The sequence below is a fragment of the Serpula lacrymans genome, assembly GCF_000218685.1.
Source record: "Serpula lacrymans var. lacrymans S7.9 unplaced genomic scaffold SERLAscaffold_22, whole genome shotgun sequence".
Taxonomy (NCBI): Eukaryota; Fungi; Basidiomycota; class Agaricomycetes; order Boletales; family Serpulaceae; genus Serpula; species Serpula lacrymans.
In genome coordinates this window covers 111,992-133,177 of record NW_006763311.1, presented here as the reverse complement: position 1 = coordinate 133,177, position 21,186 = coordinate 111,992, and the positions used below count along the sequence as shown (strand labels likewise).

At 47.7% G+C, this 21,186-nt stretch overlaps 10 protein-coding genes across 10 annotated transcripts; 4 read left to right on the top strand and 6 right to left on the bottom strand.

Annotated features, from left to right (window-relative positions):
- Nucleotides 1-1,628: 1,628 nt before the first annotated feature.
- On the top strand, nt 1,629-1,915 carry SERLADRAFT_481144 (uncharacterized protein; the record flags this gene model as incomplete). Its single annotated transcript, XM_007324778.1, has 2 exons — nt 1,629-1,694; nt 1,718-1,915. 2 exons carry the CDS (start codon nt 1,629-1,631, stop codon nt 1,817-1,819), a joined length of 168 nt encoding a protein of 55 aa, XP_007324840.1.
- Nucleotides 1,916-2,055: 140 nt separating this feature from the next.
- On the bottom strand, nt 2,056-3,860 carry SERLADRAFT_418893 (uncharacterized protein; the record flags this gene model as incomplete). The annotated part of the gene is made up of 5 exons (XM_007324777.1): nt 2,056-2,428; nt 2,487-2,660; nt 2,714-3,260; nt 3,316-3,523; nt 3,577-3,860. The coding sequence occupies 5 exons, from the start codon at nt 3,778-3,780 to the stop codon at nt 2,197-2,199; spliced, it is 1,365 nt and encodes a 454-aa protein (XP_007324839.1).
- A 93-nt stretch (nt 3,861-3,953) lies between these two features.
- Nucleotides 3,954-4,127, top strand: SERLADRAFT_375163 (uncharacterized protein; the record flags this gene model as incomplete). Its single annotated transcript, XM_007324776.1, has 1 exon — nt 3,954-4,127. The coding sequence occupies one exon, from the start codon at nt 3,954-3,956 to the stop codon at nt 4,125-4,127; it is 174 nt and encodes a 57-aa protein (XP_007324838.1).
- Nucleotides 4,128-5,013: 886 nt separating this feature from the next.
- SERLADRAFT_454320 (uncharacterized protein) lies at nt 5,014-7,980 on the bottom strand (the record flags this gene model as incomplete). The annotated part of the gene is made up of 7 exons (XM_007324775.1): nt 5,014-6,340; nt 6,395-6,496; nt 6,556-6,766; nt 6,823-7,378; nt 7,447-7,517; nt 7,635-7,708; nt 7,835-7,980. 7 exons carry the CDS (start codon nt 7,978-7,980, stop codon nt 5,143-5,145), a joined length of 2,358 nt encoding a protein of 785 aa, XP_007324837.1.
- A 534-nt stretch (nt 7,981-8,514) lies between these two features.
- On the bottom strand, nt 8,515-8,900 carry SERLADRAFT_481135 (uncharacterized protein; the record flags this gene model as incomplete). The annotated part of the gene is made up of 2 exons (XM_007324774.1): nt 8,515-8,705; nt 8,809-8,900. Coding segments are annotated over 2 exons (283 nt in total), but the record flags the coding sequence as incomplete, so codon positions are not given.
- Nucleotides 8,901-11,158: 2,258 nt separating this feature from the next.
- SERLADRAFT_444129 (uncharacterized protein) lies at nt 11,159-12,586 on the bottom strand (the record flags this gene model as incomplete). Its single annotated transcript, XM_007324773.1, has 1 exon — nt 11,159-12,586. The coding sequence occupies one exon, from the start codon at nt 12,584-12,586 to the stop codon at nt 11,159-11,161; it is 1,428 nt and encodes a 475-aa protein (XP_007324835.1).
- Nucleotides 12,587-12,824: 238 nt separating this feature from the next.
- SERLADRAFT_481133 (uncharacterized protein) lies at nt 12,825-15,902 on the bottom strand (the record flags this gene model as incomplete). Its single annotated transcript, XM_007324772.1, has 15 exons — nt 12,825-13,292; nt 13,358-13,926; nt 13,979-14,022; nt 14,079-14,160; nt 14,216-14,312; nt 14,366-14,402; nt 14,455-14,554; nt 14,612-14,713; nt 14,765-14,981; nt 15,044-15,254; nt 15,315-15,393; nt 15,447-15,465; nt 15,528-15,639; nt 15,694-15,724; nt 15,786-15,902. The coding sequence occupies 15 exons, from the start codon at nt 15,816-15,818 to the stop codon at nt 13,178-13,180; spliced, it is 1,848 nt and encodes a 615-aa protein (XP_007324834.1).
- Nucleotides 15,903-18,296: 2,394 nt separating this feature from the next.
- On the bottom strand, nt 18,297-19,054 carry SERLADRAFT_481130 (uncharacterized protein; the record flags this gene model as incomplete). Its single annotated transcript, XM_007324771.1, has 1 exon — nt 18,297-19,054. One exon carries the CDS (start codon nt 19,052-19,054, stop codon nt 18,458-18,460), a length of 597 nt encoding a protein of 198 aa, XP_007324833.1.
- A 267-nt stretch (nt 19,055-19,321) lies between these two features.
- SERLADRAFT_481129 (uncharacterized protein) lies at nt 19,322-19,778 on the top strand (the record flags this gene model as incomplete). Its single annotated transcript, XM_007324770.1, has 1 exon — nt 19,322-19,778. The coding sequence occupies one exon, from the start codon at nt 19,367-19,369 to the stop codon at nt 19,529-19,531; it is 165 nt and encodes a 54-aa protein (XP_007324832.1).
- Nucleotides 19,779-19,971: 193 nt separating this feature from the next.
- Nucleotides 19,972-20,744, top strand: SERLADRAFT_481128 (uncharacterized protein; the record flags this gene model as incomplete). The annotated part of the gene is made up of 1 exon (XM_007324769.1): nt 19,972-20,744. One exon carries the CDS (start codon nt 20,019-20,021, stop codon nt 20,250-20,252), a length of 234 nt encoding a protein of 77 aa, XP_007324831.1.
- Between the last annotated feature and the right edge of the window lie 442 nt (nt 20,745-21,186).

The window sequence follows — 21,186 nt, the reverse complement described above, 5'->3', positions numbered from 1 at the left end:
TTTCTTCTCTTCTCGACCGAGTTCATCGACCATTTCACCCACACCGACGGAGCCACCAAAGTCGCAATCTCCCCCAATACCTGTCCTCCTGTTCGGCACCTACCCCTGGAACAAACGGCTTTCACTCTCGTCAGATTGTTCCTTCAGCACGCCAGACGAGCAAGTTTTCGATGTGCGCGTAGAAAAGACTGGCGGGGAACGTTTCTTGGAAGAGGATGCCATATGGGCAGAGGAGGTGTTGAGTGGGGATGGAGAGAGGAGTGATAGGGCGGGGGTATATAGAGTGAGAGATTGGGGTGAGGTGATGAAATGGGTGACAAGGGCGAGAGAAGAGGGGCGTTTATAGACTGACATTGGGGTTATAGAGCTCAAAACCGGGATTTATACCATAAACTTAATATACAGTCGTCATATAAGCTATGGAGCATGCAGAAGTCGAAACATGCACTTCAAGCTGGATGAGTCTGTTGGTGATTCAACGACTCGGACAAGTGATGGACTAAAAGTGGCTGTGCCACGGTTTCTTTGTTTCTTGACTGTATAGCATGTGTAGGTTATCCGCTTTCGCTCTCCTCTCTCGCAACTGCGAGTCGCAGTATGGCTTGGGAGGTCCACATAGAGATATTTTGCTATGGCATATATGATCCCGCCACGTCCAATCAGTATATCAGCCTATCGTTTTCCTCGAGATATCGACAAGGTCAGACATTTTATGTGGGCAATGCAACAAAACTGATATTCAAGAAGGTCAAAACCCAGTCAAAGTACAGGCGAGATGGGACTAGGCTAACATCCAATTCTGAAAAGTGCGTGCTTAACGAATCACTAGCCGTTCCTATCGAGAACTGTGTGACTCATGGAAGCCAAGCTTTCCGTTCCCAGCAGAAACGAAGCTGGTGACCCTTATGTCGATTTCGTCATGCTACTTGAGCCGCCAGAGTCTGAAGAGATTAGATAAAATCCATGACCTGATGCCTCGTAGTACGTGTTGGTGCTGGTATGACTGTAGGCTGTTGTTTTGCTTTAAGCTTAATTTCCATGAGACGCTTTTCGAAGTTCTTAATGGACCAACGCCTTCCCAGTACGCCAAGTCTACAGAATATACACGTCACCAAACGAAACCAAGATCTATATATTTGACGGCCGTTACGACGCTGAGAACCAATACTGAAGGTCTACCCATTGCTCTGTATCATCCTATCTTCGCCCAGTTCAGAACGGAGTCTGCCAATGTGGATCTCCCAGTGCTTCAAAAAGCTTTACGTTCAACGTTGAAGGTCGTTGAAGCATCCTTGGCTATATATTCAGATGCCCGGAAGGGAGGAAAGCTCATTCATCACCCACTCCTTCGAGCGTTTCGTCAATATCGATGACGAGCTTGATGGTATCATTATACATCAGCCTGCGAATGTAGTAGCAGGAGAGAATGTGGATCTTTCGCTGATGATCAAGGATGAGATAGGAACAGGGCTCGACCCCTCCTTTCAAGGTGGTTTATCTGTCCGCCACTTTTGAGCGCAAATCAATGTATTATCCATTATGGCCAAGTTAATTGTTTTCTCTAGTGCACTAGTTACAGGAATGCGACTTGCTGCCCTACTTTGATCCCCACAGCTACAGGCCCTTGTATGGCGGTCATCGGCGCCGTCTTCACCGACAAGTTAATCATCAAATCATTGAAGGATCTCATTAGGGTCCTTAATCTTCACCTAAACAGCCCACGTTATGGATGAATAGCCTGGCTCTTTCACGCCTGTTATATGCCTCCAACTCATTTGTCGTTCAGCGATTGCCAGATTTTGCGCTTCTGATGACGTGAGTCATATTTATGAGCGGAAACCTGTACTTTTGGTGAGACACCATGCTAGTTTACTAAATGGACAGAATCATACCTAGTTATTGCACGTACTACACACACCTACGCGACAGCACAATAAGGGGGGAATGGCTATTCTGAAATGTAATGCGGGTATGTTCTCAAAGATGATAATAAAGCAAGTTGTTATGCAATGATCTTTCGTGCGTATTATAGATTAAATCCCCAAGGAAATATAACGAAAAGAAAGGGTATTATATTGTCATAAATGACAGGACATATAACGATCAACGCAATTTACTTCACCAATCCATAATAGTTTGGATCATATCCAGCGTAACGCTTCAGTAATTGACAGAAAGACGTGCACACCACTGCTCTCAGACGTTGCTTTCTTCGTCACCAGATAGTTGCGACATGATCTGACTACTATCACCGAGGCTTCCATTCGAATGGAGTTTGCTAATGTCGAATAAAGGCGGCATTGACTGCAGATTCTCCTTGCGCTGCTTGGTGAAATCGCTAGCAACTTGTTCTCTGTTTGTACGCGAGAAAAATTGGATGGATGCGCCTTTGCCGTCGTCTCCAGATGAGGAATTACCAAAGTTGAAGCTATAACAAGAGTTTATAAGTATGGAGCGATTTAAAAAGGATAAGAACAAGGACGTACACAGAGTATACGTTGCGCATGAAAATATCTCCCAGTAGAAAATCTACCTCGACCGTCCCGTCGGTGAACAGAGGCGGCCTGAAAGTACTCATACAGACAGTATATGGTTTGCCTCCCTCGCTGATAGTGAGTGGATAAGTCAACTCGAGAGGGTTTATAGCAAACGTTTCTTCACTGAGGAAGGAAATCAGTTTGCATCTTGATGCTGGATTGATGGTAGAACTCACCCAAAGACAAAGGTCAAGTTTGCCTGACCGAAACAAGGGACGAACCATGAGTCTTGTCCAGAAGCTGTTTGGACATGTACAGACCCATTAATGCTATTGTAGATAGCATTCACAGCATCAGTGGGAATATATGCCAAGCTAGTTCCACTGTCGATGAGAGCAATTGCAGAGCTGTTTTCTTGACTGGAAACATTCGATTTCATCTGCAGATTGTTCCCATTAACGTTCATCCCGTCCAACGCGATCGTCCAGCGGGTCGAGTTGGCAGGCAAGATAGGGTGCTTCTCGCTCGTAGATATGTTCGAGTACTGCGGATCATACTCGCCAACGGACAGCACACCACCGGCTGTATCCTCCTGGTTTGCTGTTCGCTCGAGGGAGAGGCCGATAAATTTAGAGGTGGAGGGGTGCTGAGCAAAGATACTGTCGACAGGAGTGCGAGCTTGTAGGTCGTTGACTTCTGTGAAGATAGCTGACAGGCTATTGAAACCAAGTCCAAAGATACCCTGGACGTCCTGCTGGTCAGTCTTATTGACATTCAACAAGGCTATCGTAGCCAGTAAGCATACGGTGATTACACTGGGGCTGTATGTAAAGCTTACCTTGACTGTCAATTGAGTATCCCCCAAATGTAACGGGTGCGTACGATACATTTCCCGCTGCAGAACCAATCCCATAGGTCAGATTGATGTACCTGTCGGTAGTGGATGTGATGTTTATTTTGGTGGTACTGTGAACCCACAAGTCGCTCGACCCAGTATCGAGGACGAGCGTAAAGTCTTGTCCTCCAACATTCACTTGTCCCAGGTACTGTATAACATGTAAGTTATCGATATTATAAAAAGCAAGAGTCATAACAATACCTCCATATCGCCTTCATTGGTAAGAGTTACAGAAGAGTTGTTGTTTGCGCTCTGGTCATTAAACTTTGGTTTTACATGGGCAGTGAAGGCGAAGCCCTTGAAGGAAGACTCATCCCCAGAGACGCTTGGGACAACCAAGGCATCGCTTTCCAGAAGCGATTTGAAGATGCATAGAGCGAATGAAATGATAGTAGATGAGAGCATGGTTAACAAAGGACTTATGAACAGAAAAACTCACTTACAAGCAAGGATTTTATACTGTTCGGATACTGCGAATGTCGTGCAAGTGTCTGTAAGATCTATCTGCCATTGCATTAGCTAAATTGCCGAGACATCCGCTATTGTATAGGGCGAATTCTCAAGACCTGTGTGATTGAATGAGCATAGATAAGATTGGTGTATTGGCGGCTAAGAAAATTGTATTGGGGCTGCAGGAAAATCTATACACGGCAGATGCAGGAGGGGTCAGTCCAATCCAAAATGAAACCCCTCGCCCAAAACTCGATGCAAGAAATCCACGCGTCGACTCCGAAAAGCTCAGTCTGGACTGAAATGAATGGGTGAAACATAGTCAACATGTACAGGACCCATCCGAGCTCCCCGAGGAAGACCTTTTTAGGGTATGACTTACTATTCCCCCCTCGAGGCCTTGCAAATGTTCCCGGAATTCATTTTCGGAGTCCAAGATTTCCACGTTGACGTTGTATGGGTACCATTGATAGTTGTCAAGCGTATCGAGACATCAAGACGAGAAATCCGTGACGACGGGGTAGTTTCCGCTATAACATATCTGAATGCGACTACGCGCAATAGTTGCGAATGATGGTGACGCCCGCGCCTCCTCTTGCGGACTATCAAGGTCAATATTAATTAATATCAACTGTATGTCAACATTTTCATACCATTCGGGGAGTGCGATGGGAGAATAATTACTTGACATTTTCTTTCATCGATCCTTTAAAGCGTATGAGCTAAACCACCGGTACCGAACGTAGGCCTGATAATTTTAAAAATGTACTTACTGTGCATTATCATAATGATTGCGTGTCGTGCGTTCAACAGACACGAGCAATTGTCATGGACATATTTTGCCACTGGAAAACAGTCAGTGTGGACTGTCAACACGTCAAACCCAGTCAGATCTGCAGATATACAAAGTACATACAAAATGATAGAAATTGCGGCGCGACGCGACACAACTTCGATTTCAACCTAAACTGTCGCGTCTCCATCCGAACATGGCTATGACATATAACCACTTCAGAGCTTTGCTACCATGTCAGATGGCCCCCGCGCTCAGTGTAATCCGTTCAATCTACCAGAGGCGAATGAAGCATATTTCTCAGCGAAGATTCGTGGCTTCTTGGAACACAAACAAGCCTTAGCCATCAGCAAGCCTCGCGTATGACTGATAAGCTCAAGTTACAACTTGAACTGATATTTGCGTTGAGACGAAACAAGCCAGCGTTCGTAACTATTGCAAGATTCCTATATATACAGCGAGTAGCAAATGGTGTAATTTTATCCCCTCCTTCACCTGACCACTTCTCCTATTTGCGAAGATACTTACACAAGTGATTTAAACAACATCCCCTCCAGTCTGCAATATTCCGGTACAATAGCAGCATAAGTCATAAAAGCATCCACATCTGGTTCCGCCACCTTCGCAAGTCCTATCTGTGCCTCTGCATCTCCAGTAGGCATAGCAGTAACTGGTGTCAGTGTTGTAGTCCCAGACTGTACGGGGGTCGATGCTCCCGGAAGTGCGTTCATATCTGGGGTCGTAAATGCCGTGGAAGGGGCACCGCCGGACCCAACACTAATATTCGTATCCATCGTCGATCCCGTCGCCGTCCTCATTCTCCCGAGATCTCTGTCTGCAAATCCACCCGCGAACACCGAAGCATTCAGCCCAGCGCCCAAGCCTGCACCAAGTCTTTCCATCTCTTCCATCTCATCTTCCTCCTCCTCAACAAACACTGTCGAGCCTAGCGCAGAACGCGGTCCACTATGTCCATATGGTGTGCTGGTGCCACTATTCGCACCACTACTGGCGTTGCCACCAGCTATGCCGTTGATGTTCGTCCGTAACTGCATGCCTCCGCTGGCGACCCACCGTTTACCCAGTAACCTACGAATCTCTTCTTCAAATCCACCAAGTCCACGACCCGTTCCAGTTGCGCTCCCACGCTCTTTTCCCCAAACCCACCTGGCTACATATGCTCCTCCAAGAGATGCGCGTCCAGGGAAGCCTGGCGCAGGAGCATTACGGTGAGGAACAACTTGTGCCGAGTCCACCTGGGTATTGGGCATGAATACAGGGGCATTGAATACGTCACCAACGAGATTCGCAACGGAGGGGAAGTTTGCAGCGGCACCAGTCACCAGCATACGAGCGGGCAAAGGTGAATAGTCGTATGGGTCGAAAGGGAGACCGAGGCTTTGAGCGATTGAAGGAAAACGAGAATTAGATTGCTGTTGTTGTGATTGCTGTCCAAGTGGTGGTGGGCTTGGAATGGGAGTTTGCGCGACGTTCCCTCGGTTGCGCCCAGAGTTTGAACCCAGTACACCTGTTGCGATCATACGAGACCACCGCACTCGGAAAGAGAGTACCTGGCTCTCAAGAAGACATCTTGGATTCGCACGCAAATCACGGAATTCGTTGACTTTGATACCAGTTTCAAAGCGGAAAATGCCTTTGACGTGAGACAGAGGATAACTGTCACCTTGCAACAGCCAAAAACTAAACAGTTTGTCATCGAGGCTTACGACAACGATTATTCAACTGAGATAAGGATGAACAGGCGAAAATCCTCACCCAATGGATCCGCCAGGAGGTACGATGGCGACAAGCCTGTCGAAAGCACTCCAACTTTTTGTGTACATGTCTCTCACGAGCGCTCTCGGAACATCCGCATTCCTAATGACATAAGTTCGAGTTGCCCATCCCTGTTCATTAAAGCAAATTATACCACCTACCTACTGGTTAACATTGCAATGTACCTTCTTTTCTCGCTTGGGTCTTGCGCGGGATGAGGGAAAAGACTGTATAACCTGGTAGGTAGATAATGTTGAGCCGGGGTGAGCAATACATCCATAGGCCCGAAAGACAAAACCGTGTCAGTGGGTGAAGGACACAGAGAGAGATAAGCGGATAGATAATCCGACGTAAATGGGGTCACAGTGGTTTCTGAAAGATAATCAGGAGTTGGAGATAGAGTCTGATAAAAATTAAAAAGATCATACCTGGGTCAAATCCATATCGCTCCGACACGTATCTCGACACATTACCAATCCTGCGTCCTCCTGAGAAGTCTATTTCACCGAGCCACCCTCTAATCCTCCTGCCTTCTTCTCGACTACCTCCAACGATTTCAAGGACTCCATCATCCCAATGCCCTCCCCCACCAGGACCCCCATGAACCCACATCCCTGTAGCACACGCTTCTGCCTCGCCCATGCTAATCCACTTCCCTACAATTAGACTTCCTAGGAACGAACTCGCGAGTTGTACCTTGCCTGTCCGCGCCCAGACATCCGACGGCCATGACTCACGAACTCGGAGAAGTTGGGCTGCTAGGAGAGATGCGTGCGCACAAGTACCTACACGAGCAGCCATAAGATCTGGGCCACCAAGCAGAGCCTCTAGTGCAAGCGCGTGAGTATGAGCGGAGGTATCTTGTGCAACTGGTGTGCTAGGGAGGGACAGAGTATTCGATGATATCTGGGAGTTGAATGGCAGACGAGAGTCTAAAGCGGGAAAAGAAGGGATGGGTGTGGATTTCCACCACACGATAGCATGCTGCAGTTTTCAGGTAAATAAACAAACAGTGAAGTAGTTGTTACTCTAGGCAGGGTATTATAACATACCTGTGCAGAACCGCCAATAGATTTTATTCTGCTAACGTCGTAATTTCTGTGAATTTTATCCAGTAAAACGTCTGCCCAAAATGGCGGTAAGAGTTTAAGCGCACGTGGCGGACGATCGGGCAAAATCCGGGAAATCCAAAAATGTAAGTGCACGAAAAAAAATTTGATTCCGCGAGATCACTACGCACCGAGAGCCTTGACCCACATCTCTACCGGGGTGGTGTATGCATCGCCAGGAGTCGTGAATATACCACCCTGAGTCCTATAAAGAAAGCAATAGAAGACCAGTTATTCTAGCAGCTCTGAATAAGGATGTAAAAGCGAGCATGAAAGGAAGACGTTGCGCAATCGAAGCCCTCCAAAGCACATCCCAAATGATCGAACGTACTGATATTCCGACAGTTCTGCATCGAAGTCAACGCATTCTACGCCCACAAGCTCCAAGCTCTCGTCGACGATTGAAGCACGTAACTGATCTGTGGCAAGCTCGAGTCCCAGAAAAAGTGCAGAACCGCTCTTTGGAGCTGGTGGCATTTAACGTAGATTGGCAGAGATTTTAGAGATATCTTTGTAAAAGCAAAAGGTATAAAGTAGACAGGGTGAAATCGGGAGCAGATGTTTCCCGATATCTGGCACTTCAAAGCAATATTTGGAGCAAACGAGAGCAAAGTTGCAGTCTATGGGATCGACGGCGTGTCTTGTTGTTTTTGTCGTGACAAAGCAGGAGAAAGGGAGTAAAGAAAAGGCAGAGAAGACTTGTCAAACGCTTTCGTGAATTCGATTCTCAGGCTCGCGTTTCCATCCATGATTCCATCATAGAAAACTGGTGTTTCCCACGCTGTGCGCTCAACAAGGACCGGCGGCAAAGTCTACGGAGACCAACCTCAATGTCGCCACACCTAACTTATAATAATTCGTTATGATACTCGTCATCTTGCTCCCTTGACCTCGTTCAGCTCGTGCGCCAGCTTCACTACATCGTTCTTCACAGGGGTCTGCAGCTTAAACAGCCATATCACGAAAAAGGCATAGTTACTTACACCTTCACGACTAATTTTCACCGCTGGATCATCGGGCTTGGCGTTCCTTGTCACTGTGTTTCCCTACAACAATGATATCATGATTTACCGTACGCGCTTGCTGGGGAGCACGTACTTTGTTGCTCGTGACCTGTGCTTTACCTTCTTCAACGATTTCGGCTACTTGACCTGATGGATTGCCTCCTCCCCATCTCCAGCTGATAATGGTGAGTGTACTTTCTGGCAGTTGATTTCTTTACTCACGAAACTTCCTGTCTTTCTCTAAGTTTGTCTGCCATGACCTAATGGAGTGAGTGATGGGGGCCGGGGAAGGGAAGGGAACGCTGCGCCTCTCGACTTAGACCCCTTATATGTCTTGACTGGGTGCCATTCATCGACGATTGATTGTATGCCTCGTTCAATGCAGTCATCATCAAAATATCAGTTTCCGTTTGTTTTTGGAAATTCTGCGAACAAAGGACGACGTCATCATGATCATCCTCGATCTTCAGTCACTAATTAGGTAAGTAGCAAAAAAAATCACATTGGCTCGGAATTAAAAATACAAGGGTATCACTCGTATTCCAGTTCATCTCATAACAATAACAAAACAGTCCTTCCCTTCAGTTTCCAAAAAAAGAATGTCCTATGCAGCGTCACACTCATTCAGCCATTTTCTACACTTCTCTAGCTCACCCTAGATCCAATTTCGAAATAAATCGTCAGCTGCTGAGCGATCGAGAATGCATCGCTATCGCACTTACATCGGGTATCTGAAACAAATCTTTCACGTCGAGTATGACGCCAGCTCTCTCAACCCTATTCATGGCCTTCGATACAAGTGTTGTCAAATCTTCTCGACGCCGTTCCACTGCTTCTTGACACTGCTCTTGGTTGTGCCGCGACGAAGCACCGTAGCACATCATCAATCCCTCCATACGCTTAGTCTTCTTATCGAGATCTACCTTGCGGTGGCGAGCAAGGACGATAATCAAAGCTTCAATTACCGCTGCAGCCGTCAAGACGGACACTGGAAATTGAAGTATGTCAGGTTCTATGCAGATGATGGTCAGTTAACTGTTCTACTAAAGCAGTGATAAGATGATCGAAAAGGTACCCATCAGTGCATGGAATAGTTTAGTCCAGGTCTCCTCTTTTACTTCATTCCAACCTCCCTGTATGGCCTCTACAGATTTGCGCAAAGTAGGCAGTGCGATCCAGAGCTCGTCAAGGAAGGGTTGTGGTGTATCGTGACCCAAACAATAAGAGAAGGCGGACAAAATATCACGCTGTGTAACCTACGGGGCCGTGCATGGAGTTATCAGCATCGCTCAAAAGAAATATCGAGCAAGCAAGGGCATACCTCGAGTTCGTCGTGCGACATAGCATGAGGAGCCAGTGCCAAAAATTCTGACGCATACACCGGATAAAGAGGAGGGAGAAAATCACGATGAAGCTGCGGCCATAAAATGAAGTAAGTAAAACAACGTATTGAATGAACGGGACCTTACTTTTACGCTTAACGTGATACACCCGACGGCAGTATCCCATGTAATTGTCTCTCTACCTTCTTGCCATGCATCCAACTCTGCATGACTCGTCTCTGCAAAAATCGCGGTGGCCGGGGTGCTAGGCATGTGTTCTTTATTGCCCATTCCGTGTCCTCTATCCTTATCCCCCCTATCTTCTTCTGCCTTGCCTACAGCCTCCTCGACTGCAGCATTGTTATCTAAAAAAACCACACTACTATCTTTCTCATGAACTAGTCCCTGTCCCACCACCCTTAAGAAATACCGTAGGAAGAGATACGCAGCGTGGAACCGCGTCTCGGGAGACGAAGCAAGCTGATCTTCTAATTCTGAACAGTATTGTCGTTCAATTGAGGATGAGGATGAACTAGGACAAGGTTCAGCCTAAAGCATATGAAATACATTAGTATCTTCGAACGAATCCATCAAAAGCATGAAATGCCATAACTCACAATCTGGAACCACTTCATAACCATCTTTCTAAAGCTGTCCTCGATGCCTAGATGGTGTGCCCATCTGCCACGGACAGAAGATATCTCCTCGAGCGCAGATTGTTCAGTACTGGTGGCGGACGCTGAGTCTACGGAGCTATCTCCACGCAATTCAGACGAAATTCTGCTTTCCCAGTTATCCCCATTCTCGCTTTCATCACCTGCACCATCCCCACTTTCAGTTTTTATGCCTGACCTCGAATTATCTGGACCAGTACTATCAACGCCCATGTGGCAATTCACCCAACTACAGTGAGTCCTATTAAGTCCATCTGCCTCTCTTTCTTCCCTCTCGTGTTGTAGCAATAGACGTACTCGGTTGTCAGCAGCATCCTCAGCACAGAGTGGTGCACATGGTATGAAGCTTGATGATGGTGGAGCGATGATAGGAACCGATGGAATAGTTGGAGCCAAGCGTCGACAGGGTGAAGTCGAGCAGTGGCGGCTATGAAATGGTTGCGTACGTACCAAAGGGTTTGCGAACGTATTTGCATGTGGGTTGGTAGCGGGAACTGGTGTCACGGGGACTGTAGGAGCACAGTAGGGTTCCTTCCAAGGTGAAAGTAGCGTGCCGGGTTTAAGATTTAGCGAAAAGCTCGTAGGCGTGTGTAAAGACTTAGAGGGATGCTGGCCGAAACAAAAAGCCGTGGATTGAAAAAGGTACGTCAATTCATCACGAGAAAATGGAAATTGAGAAGATTGAATCGACCTTGTTAGCTTGTGCATCCTCTTCATCACTATAAAATGAATTTTGGGAACGGAGTGATGCGGCTCTTCGCAAACTCGCAGGTTCTATAGCAAGGTATTCTGTCTGGCTTCCTGCTATACGCATATTCATGTCTAGCTTGGGCCATTTCGTTGATGTCCTGGTTTTCATGTCTATAGACAGTCCGTCAGAGATTTCATCTGCTCGACGCTTAACTCGTAGGGTGTCTGGATCCCTCCGTCGGTTTGGAGATCCTAGCGCCGAACCAACGCTGGGTACAAAACGTTTTATCGGTGGTCTTTTTTCAAGTGTAGTGTCTGAAGGCCAACTAGAAAAGTTCTGTATCGAGGCATGCCTTTTACTTTGTTTTTGTTCGCCAGCCAACCCTGTATCTTTATATTGCTGGATCCCTTCGCGAGCACCAAGCATCATATTACGCTGTTGTTCGAGCACACCGAAGTCGCATCTTAAAACCAAAGAAGGATGCGTCGACCTTGGGGGTAGGTTTGCTATTGAAATGCAGTCAGCGGCAACAGTATTGCTCGATCTACCACTTTCAGTGCTTGATGATCGAGTGTCGGGCTCGTCGCCAAAAAGGTCAGAAGGAAAGTCCTGTAACACAGCGCATTTTGTACTTTTGATAAGGTTTTGCTTTGGAAACGGTTTTATGGAGCCCTGGGAGTCGTTGTGAGCAATATCCTGGCTGTATATATCGTGTTCATCGCTGCTTTGGTCGCTTTCGTCTTCACTGTTTTGATACCCAACAGATTCCTGGGAGTGAACGGCGGCATCCTCTCGCTCTTTAGCAACAGCGAGTAGCAGGTTGTCCAGGTGTTCAGCGAATCTGTCGCGGTGAAGATACGACCGCACTCGAGCTTGGGTAGGAACGAGACTGTGGCCTCTCACAGTGGAGCCAGAAATAATAGCTTCGAAAGACATAGAGTCCAGTGTGATATGCGCCTGTTTTACCGAAGTGAATACTCCAGAGCAAGTGCAAGTTGTTGTCAAGTTGAGTATATCGCCACGCTGTAAACTGCTTTCCTTGTAGGGTGGGACGTCCAAGTGTTCTACTGGGTTGGGATCAGAGAGAGGAGACGATGAGTCTGGTCGCAGGCTGCAAGCACAAGGGGATAGAAGAATTTCTGGCGAGTGCGCTTCCAAAGAGTGCCTGGCCGAAAATACCGCTTGTGCAATGGCCACAGAAGGAGGACGATTCGTCAAAGGAACCATATATGCGCTTGATATGGTCGAGGCAGTATCTTGCATCCGTTGGCCACACTCACACGTGCCATTGTTGTCGGAAAGTAAAAACTTATCTCCCGGGTCATTACAAGCACAATGTGTGGACGATCCATATGAAGACCCGTTAGAGCCCAATGAATCGGACGTCGGCATTGGCAAACGCAATTGAGATGGATGTATGACTAATGGTGACTAGTGGAATGTGACACCCAGTTGTGGGAGACGCAGGGTAGTGAAAGGAGGAGCGTAGCAGGCTGAGGCGAGAAGAAACTATCGCTTGTATAAACAACGCTTCAAGCTTCAAATGTCCTCCACTCGTGCGCTTAGACCCTTTTCGTTAGATGGTCATAGTAGAGAACTTCAAAGATCATCATCTACTCACGACCGCTGAGTTTGAAACAATAATGCGTTGTATTACCAGCCAGTGACGTCCAAAACGCATTTCTACCCTAATAAACATCCTATCAATAGAAATCATATCCTGACAGACAAAAGTGCAGTTATATTCTATTCGTCACGAGACTCGTGCATAAATTCATCAGAGACTTTGGTCTATTGGCTAGCAGCAACGAAACGATAAAGACTAACTTTACAAGGTATAGTATCAGACGCAAGAAGAAGTTGGAGGGATACAGTACACTTCGCTAGTAAGGCTAAGAGGGAGGTGAAGCTGAGTGAAATGCTTAACGAGAAATTACAAGACATGATGCAAGTAGACAAATACAAGAACAGCCAAACACGCCTTCATGTCGCGACGCTGGCAGTCTGAAAACCGCTGAACCCTTGGTGTGCGCCGGGAATGTTTTGATTATATGTGTCTATACCAGGACTCATCGCTGATGCATCTGGCCACGAGAAGCTAAACACGATTAGGCGTTTTCAATAAATAAGGACTTATTTCATTTTCAGTAAATGAGCGCTTACCCAGGCATCATCATGTTCTGCCACCACGTAGGATTCTTGATTGCTTGCATTGTAGCAAGCATCTCCTCGTCTGAGAAGCCGTTGATAACCCCGTCCATCATAGCCAGGTCACTGGATATCCCAAAATCAATCTGGCCCTGGCCTGGAGTGAACGCAATCTCTGGGCGGTATATCGGAGTAGGAGCTTTGCTCGAAGTTTGCGCCATCTGTGAATAGTCCCCATCATCCGCGTGGTCTTGCGTTGTACTGCTATATGATTGCGGAGCGTTGAATGCACTGCCTGATGAAGAGGAGGCCGTTCCGTGGCCTTGGAAGTCACTCGCTGAAGACCGATGCATGGTTTGACTTTGCGGAGGCAATGGTTGTAATCGTCCAACAACAGCTGCACCGTCTTTGCGGTGCTTGGCCAAAAGTCCAGCAAGGAAGCGAGCATACAGCTTTGGGGTATGGCGATCATCGATGGCAACCTCAGACGAGCTAAGGGTGTGTATCAAACGAGCGATGAGATCAAAAATCTCGGTTTCGAGCTCCTGTGATAGCAATAACTGTCGTATCTCTGGGCGAAGCATCTAGTATGGAGTTGTGAGTGGCCGGACCATCATAAAGAATAGAGTAACATACCTTCAAAAGGAAGGCAGAAGCAAATGATACAAACACGAAGTGGCCTATGACAATGATCGAGTAAGCTTCAGTAGACGCAAAATCTACAAACAAGGTATACCATCTGGAGCATAGCGCATGTACCCACTAGGTGCCAAGACGTCGATCATATGTTTAATTACCGATTTTGCAGCATCGAAACACTACGTAGACCAAATGTAAGTCATCTAGCCTCCATTTGAGAATCCTTGCGCTTACCTTGCTGAAGAAGACGTGGTCGCTGGCCTCAATGCCGCGCGTAAAAGCATGCTGGAATCCAAAGGAAAACATAACGAGTCTCGAATAGTCTACCAAGCTGTATAACAAGGATCGAACACACGCATAAACGGAAGCAAGCAAGAAACTTACAACGGCAGCAACGTGCAGCGGAAATTAGCACCACGGTCTGTAAAGTACGGTTATATGAGCACCCATGGCATTCGAGCAGTATAACTCACCATTTCGGTCGGACTCTTCTGCAAATTTCTTGGACCACTCCTCAAAGTACCTTGAGAGGTGTGCATCATGCGTCAAAGTAACTGAGCGAAAATCGATTTGCTATATTAAAATTGATGATTAGTTAAAGTACGAGGTAATGACAGGAACGCAACATGCCTTATTCAGACCAGAAGGTGTGTTGAGATCCGAAAATATATCATCATGGAAACGCCCAACAATTCGCAACAATGAAGAGTAAGCACACAAATGAAGGTCATCCTGTCACGCAAAAGTTATGAACAAAACTCTATTGAAAACAAATATGCACACCTTTATGTTGTACTGTGACTTCTTGTACCATTCCTTTGAGTTTCTCAAAATATAATCTTCCTTCACGCTTGACGGCTTTCCGAACTGCGTCGCAGTCGACCTGTCAAGGTTGAAGCAGATCATCCACACACGTGTTCTATTCAATATCTCCCTTTCTTCCCGTTCACATTGTGGTTGCACTGTTGATACTTGATGTAGATTCAAATCGGTTGCAATCCTGTTGTCGTCGATGGATACGATTAATGTCGAGTATTAGAAAAACGGGGTATGAGGACACACCGGACAGCCAGACCCGTGTACAGCCAACTGCGATCCTCCTCCCATCGCCTTGCAGGAACAGAGTATATGCTCATTAGGATGTACGCTTGGCAAAGCTCGACGGACTTCCACCCTTCGATTAGCGCATTTGCGGCAGAGTGCTTGGCGAAGTGCATGGCAATGGGGTATATCTCCGATTTTTCGGTATAATAACGTGACGAAACGGCGCAGACTTGAACGAGAGCAAACATTAGTTGCTGCAATGAAAGAAAATGGGTAGACCAGTACGCACTAACGGTGAAGAGGAAAGGGCACCTTGCGAATGTAGATTCGGGAGTGTGCAAAACAGGGTCAAGAAGAGAAATGAACGGCTGTTCAAAATGAGAAGTTAGGAGCACGCTGGAGATGGCGAGGATAAACTTACATTAACATGCTTATAAAATCTAAGACGAGGTCAAAGTATTGAATATAAGGATAGAAGTATTTCGCCGAAAAATATACTCACATCTCAAACAACTTGTCAACGTCACTCCCGGTTACCAAATTGTGTACGAGAATATCTGGCGGACTGTGCTGCTCGATCAAAGACTTTCGAATATTTAGGTCTGTAGCAGGACCTGCAGGTAACAAAATACATCATTTAATCCCCAACCTCAATGCGATACACGTACCAGGTAAGAAGTACTCCTTGTTCGCGACACCCTACACCAAGTCACGTGATTTGATATCAAATGTCTTCAAGTTAGGTCTAGTCCACACTTACCACGTTGTTGTTATCGTCTTCTAGGCTTTCCATGGCTGCAGCTACAGCAGAAGCATTCGAGACAGCGCCAGCGCCACTTTTTGCCTTGTTGGTACCCAGCGATAAATTTGCTAGAAGCCCGATTGGCACTGCGGCATCTGGCAATGCAGACTGCATCTTCTCCGTGTCCTGCTGACTTGAACTATCGTCACCGCCTCCATATCCTCCATCATCTGCACCAACAGCACCACCACCTATCAGCGACGTCGATTCCTCATCCGATTCATCTTCGCCGCGACGCGCACGTGCATCGAGTTTGAATGCAGTGGGCCCTCCAGTAGAACCGGAAGCAGCAATGCTGGACTGGAGTCTATCTAACCAAGCGATGATGCTTTCATTGTTCTTATCCGAGGGAGATGTGGCCATACGGTAAGATGCGATGGAGAGTGGGGTTGCAATATACGGGTTGTGTAGCTAGATGGAGAGCGAAGAAACGGGTCAGTATCAGAAGGCCATGACGTGATGGCGAAGATCATACCTGCTTGAGAAGTGACTCGATGACAGAATCCTTCTGCTTTATTTGAGCTAGAAGGTACTCGCGTTTACTAGATTCGGGAAGAGTGTCAAAATGTGAGCATGGCGCTTCCAATGGTAGCTCGGAACACGTCGACAAAGGGGAGGGTGAGGGTGAGGGATAAGCATGCAGCATAATGGCAAGCGCGACGAGAGTGGTGCAATGCTTCGGGTGGTCCGACAATGAACGCAAAAAGAACAAGAAATAGGAACACTAATGACCCCTAATATGTCCAGCACTGAGATGGGAAACGGGGGCTGAATGGGAAAATAGAAATACGAGACTTTACGCCCGGAAGTTATACTCCCCGCACCCGAACAAAGAACAGGCCAAAATCACGAGTCGAGCCTCGACGCTAGGGCTCCGAAACGTAGCACCGGACTCGAGCTTCGCACGCGAATCCGAAAAAGAAATGACAGAAAGGAGGAGAGTAATGCTAAAGGACACGAGCCCGCACAGGTTAACGCGAGCCGCAACAAGGGAACACAAGCCGTGATAGAAACAACCCAGGTAGAATGCAAAAAGAAGATGATGACACGAAGGCCGTGAATAGCACTCACTTTGGCGCCGTACGCGGCTTGCGGCCCTCTACGATGCACTCATGATTACCCGCCTTGCATCGGTCACAAGTGTTATCACTTCCCCTGAATACACACCTCATCTGATAATGCGATCCGAAGGCGTTTGGAAAAAAGCGATAACCGAACAGGCGCAGAGTACGGAGGAAAGGTTGGAGACGAGGTAATAACGAGGCAAACCGGTGTAGGATGAATGCCGGGAGGCATAATGAAAAACGGATCGGAAAAGCAGAGTAGCCACATCGGTAATCCGAATCGAATGGATCGGCAGGAAGAGCAGGCCAAGAAAAACGACCAAGAGGAGGACAGTTACAGTTATCGACAGGGGCGAGGCAGGCCGGAGGTACAATGAAAACGAGAACCAGTAAGCCAATATGTATACACAATGCTATGCTTTACGTACCTTTAATCTCTTGCAGTTCTTACACGCTCCCGGTCTAAAGTACGCCGAAAATTTATAGAGGACATATGAAAACATAGGAGGGAAGCGGATGTGCAATAGGTTTACAAGGGTAAAGGGCAAACAAGACCGGAATCCAGACGAAGCCGGGTGCGGTTGTCATGATTGGACGGAGGTGACATGATGGAGGTGGAGGTCGGGGGTCGGGATAGAGACGTGACCGGATCGGGCGTTAGTTGATGAAGGTGTCGGTGTCATAAAGAGAATAGCGTATGGTCGGATGCAGTCCATAGACGTTGAGGAAAGGCCGATACATGTCGGTGGTGACATATCGGAAGGTCAAAATCCCCGAGGCAGTGCATATAGGCAGTGTCAGTCAGAAAATTTTCCGAAGGCGTTATATTTATGGCGAAGATAGCGCAATTCCAATTGGTAGGATCCAATGGTGATGAATTGCCAGTGGAGGTTGTACAAATGTCACATTATGGCCCAAAGTAGCGTGTTTTTTGACAATGCATGGGCGTTAGTGAAATGGAAATTTTCGCCGGATCCAATGTTGATATATCAGCGAATGTTGCGCGATTTGCAAAAAACCATGGGTTGACATTGGGTTGACAGGCGGATATCGAAGATACCACGTTTTGGAGGAAGGGGAAAATTTGAGCCATTCAATCCAGTGCAAAATGGCACGTTTTTGGGTGAGAAACCAAGGGTTTGGAGAGCCAAGATGCCCAATCGCAGGAAAATCGTGTTTTCATAGTCGACACGTTTTTTAAGCACGGCCAATAACGGAATGGTAGGAAATGGAGCAGATGTAAATGAAGGGATTGTCAGTAACCGGTTCAGGACACGTTGATTCACAGAAAAAATTACGGGGAAGTACTGGTACTTCCCCAATCATGGCCAAACCACAAGACACCAATCGTCTATGGTCCGAGAAAAAAGGAACAGGGCCAAAATGCCACACATTTTCATCAGAAGGACCGATGTTTGTGCGAATGAGCCAAGGCGTCAATGAAAGGCATGGACTGCGCTGTGGGCTGCCAGCGCGGCAAAGAAAATAAATGCGCTAGCCTTAATGGCAGAATAAGGTGACTGCGGATAATGGCATAAAATAAATAGGTAGACTTGAAAGCTCCACTCACTTCCTAGCCGTAGGGGGTTCCACAATAATCTGATACCCTTCGTTATCATCGTCTTCGCTCTCACTATAACTATCGGCTCCTCCCGTACCTGCCAGCCTACCGCCGCTTCCACCTGCAGTGGCAGCTCTCCGAGGACCACCTGAAGGGCGGGGCCGCTTGGGTACACGACCTGAAGAGACCTTGGAGGCCACACGACCTCGTTTATAGACGGGTTGCACTTGTGGTTGTGGGTGGGCCGGAGGTTGAAACTGAAACTGAAATGGCTGAGGTTGCTGCGAAGGAGTGCGGCCTGCTGGGCTCTGGTGCACTAGCAGATTAGAAGTGCTTGATGGGGACAGGGCTGACTGATTAGCAAATTCTTGAGCCTTTCCTTGGCCTTTCGCAACCTGAGCAGAATAATCGTGCCCTTCTTCTATGGAACTGGAATTATAGCTAGCGGGTGAAACAGAGCTGCGGGGGCGCGGAAGGTTCAGCAACTCAGAGGAAGGAGTATAAACAACTGCATCGGTCAAAGAGGCCGGCGAGTGTGATTGCGACTGAGGCTGGGATAAAGATTGAGGATGCTGTTGTTGCTGCTGAGAAGCAAAGAACATGTCATGTTGATAGTAGTACGGATCGTGCTGCTGGGACACGTGGGGTTGACGTGTTTGCTGCTGTTGCTGTTGAAGAGAAATAGGAACTTGTTGTTCGGTCTGTGACTGGGAGACCTGTCGTTGCTGGTGAGGCATTTGCTGCTGATAATATGCGCCCTGCATTGACGAGGACACTGAAACAACTGGTCCGGTTACTTGCACACCACTCGCAGGCATGTTGTGATATGCTATTGTTTGAGGCCGTGCAGCCCTCGACTGAGCGATATGAGCTGATTGTGCGGCGTGGCTGGATTGAGGCATACGAGAGGCCTGATGGCCTTGCTGCTGCTGCTGCTGTACCTGCGGGTATACGTGGTGGGCACCCTGCTGTGGTTGGACAAACTGCTGCCCGCTACCAGTTTGGCCCTGCACAAATTGGGGATGAAAATGCAAGTCACTCGCACTGGCAGGCACAGGGAGATGAGTGGCCCGACCTGAGGGAACGTTGGTATACTGCTGTTGCTGTTGGTGCTGCTGTACGGAAACGAGCTGAGAATGTGACTGAGAATGAGTCTGCGATGGTACTGCATGTTCTGATTGAAGATAACCTATGTGCGCGGGGCTGGTGCCAGCATACGTATCGAGCCATTGATGATAGTTGGGTGTCTCGATTGAGAGGGCCTGTTGAGGGTCGTAAAACGAAGAAGTAGCGCCTATCATTGCGGATTGGGCAACGTCGGGAGCAGAGTCTGACGAGGTCAATTGCGAGTGGGACTGATAGGCCCAGGTCGGTGCAGATGGGGGATGGGAGTGAGGGAGGGAGAGATCGTGTCTGTTATCAGTGATGTTTGAGGGCGGAGATATACGATGTTGCGGAGGTGGATCAAGCGAAGACGACGATTGACGAGCGGTGACGTTCGACGTAGAAGCCGACTGTGACGAGGACAACAGTTCTAATAACAAAGATTTTAGGATATTGACAGTGATGTATGGCATTTGCTGGTTTCGCGACTTACCACCACGTTGGGACTGCATGAGGAGATCATCGGGAGACCGGGGATTCGACATTGCGGTGGTGATGTACGGTTATCAACAGCAGATATCACAACGAGCTATGATTTGGAATGAAACCAGCTGCAGTCTTGGCTGCTGGTGGGCAGAGGTTAGTAGTGAGCTGAGCGTACGGGCTGTAGCTCTGTACAGGGCTGGTAGACCGTGACTGGCTATAGGAAAACAACGCGAGGCAGGTGGCACACGAACCGCGTGATTTCCCGTCTCTTTTTTCAACTCTGGAAATACGACTGCTGTTTGCTCAACCCCGCAATATATGCGCCGCAAAACTCGATGGGGCGATTGGATCGCAGTAGAAGGATGGCAAGTGGTCGACGTCGTTCGTATTTTGCGGGAGGTGCAATTACCGGTAGCGATTCAAGGAATTCCACGAATATCGACAGGAGATGCGAGATGTGGCGTCGAGAGATATGATAGGGACCTACTAATGCAAGTCAAAGGGCCTCGAGATGTATAGTTGAAATACCGAGAACGGGAATTCCAAAGCATACATCGACTTGGAAAAGCGATAGGTTTGCCGCACTGGTCCCAAGGTGACAGTTACCCGCCAAAAGAGTCTGATCAGCTGAGATGGCCCAGAGAGAACGACAGGCCAATGGACTAGTGCAGATTGGACAAGTCTATGCTTCTTCTTCAGCTCAAAAGGACGTTTTCTCGCTCGTTTGTTTATATAGATCCATACGTAAATCGCCTTTTCTGCAGTCATCCGTGTGCGACTCTGTTCTTTTTTTGTCAAACACCGCTCGGTGCAGTTGCGGTGCAGCACTCGGTGCCCGGCATTCTTCGGGCGATCGCTCTTTGAGTACCCGGTCCATGTAGCCACTTTATTCTAGCATAGCTTGCTTATGACTTCATCGTGCCAAGCACTGCATCGCAAACCTTGCAATTATCTGGACTGCATCATCTGAATATTGCACCGCCGGTTCTCCAGGTTATAAAGCTTTCCTCCGCGTTCACTTCGACACCTTTCGCCAACGCTCTCCAGCAGTCGCACGGCAAATTCCGATGTACAACTGTGCCACGTGTTTGAGCGCTGATTCGCTATCGCACCGGCCGTACTGTACCCTATTGTACCGCTTTCA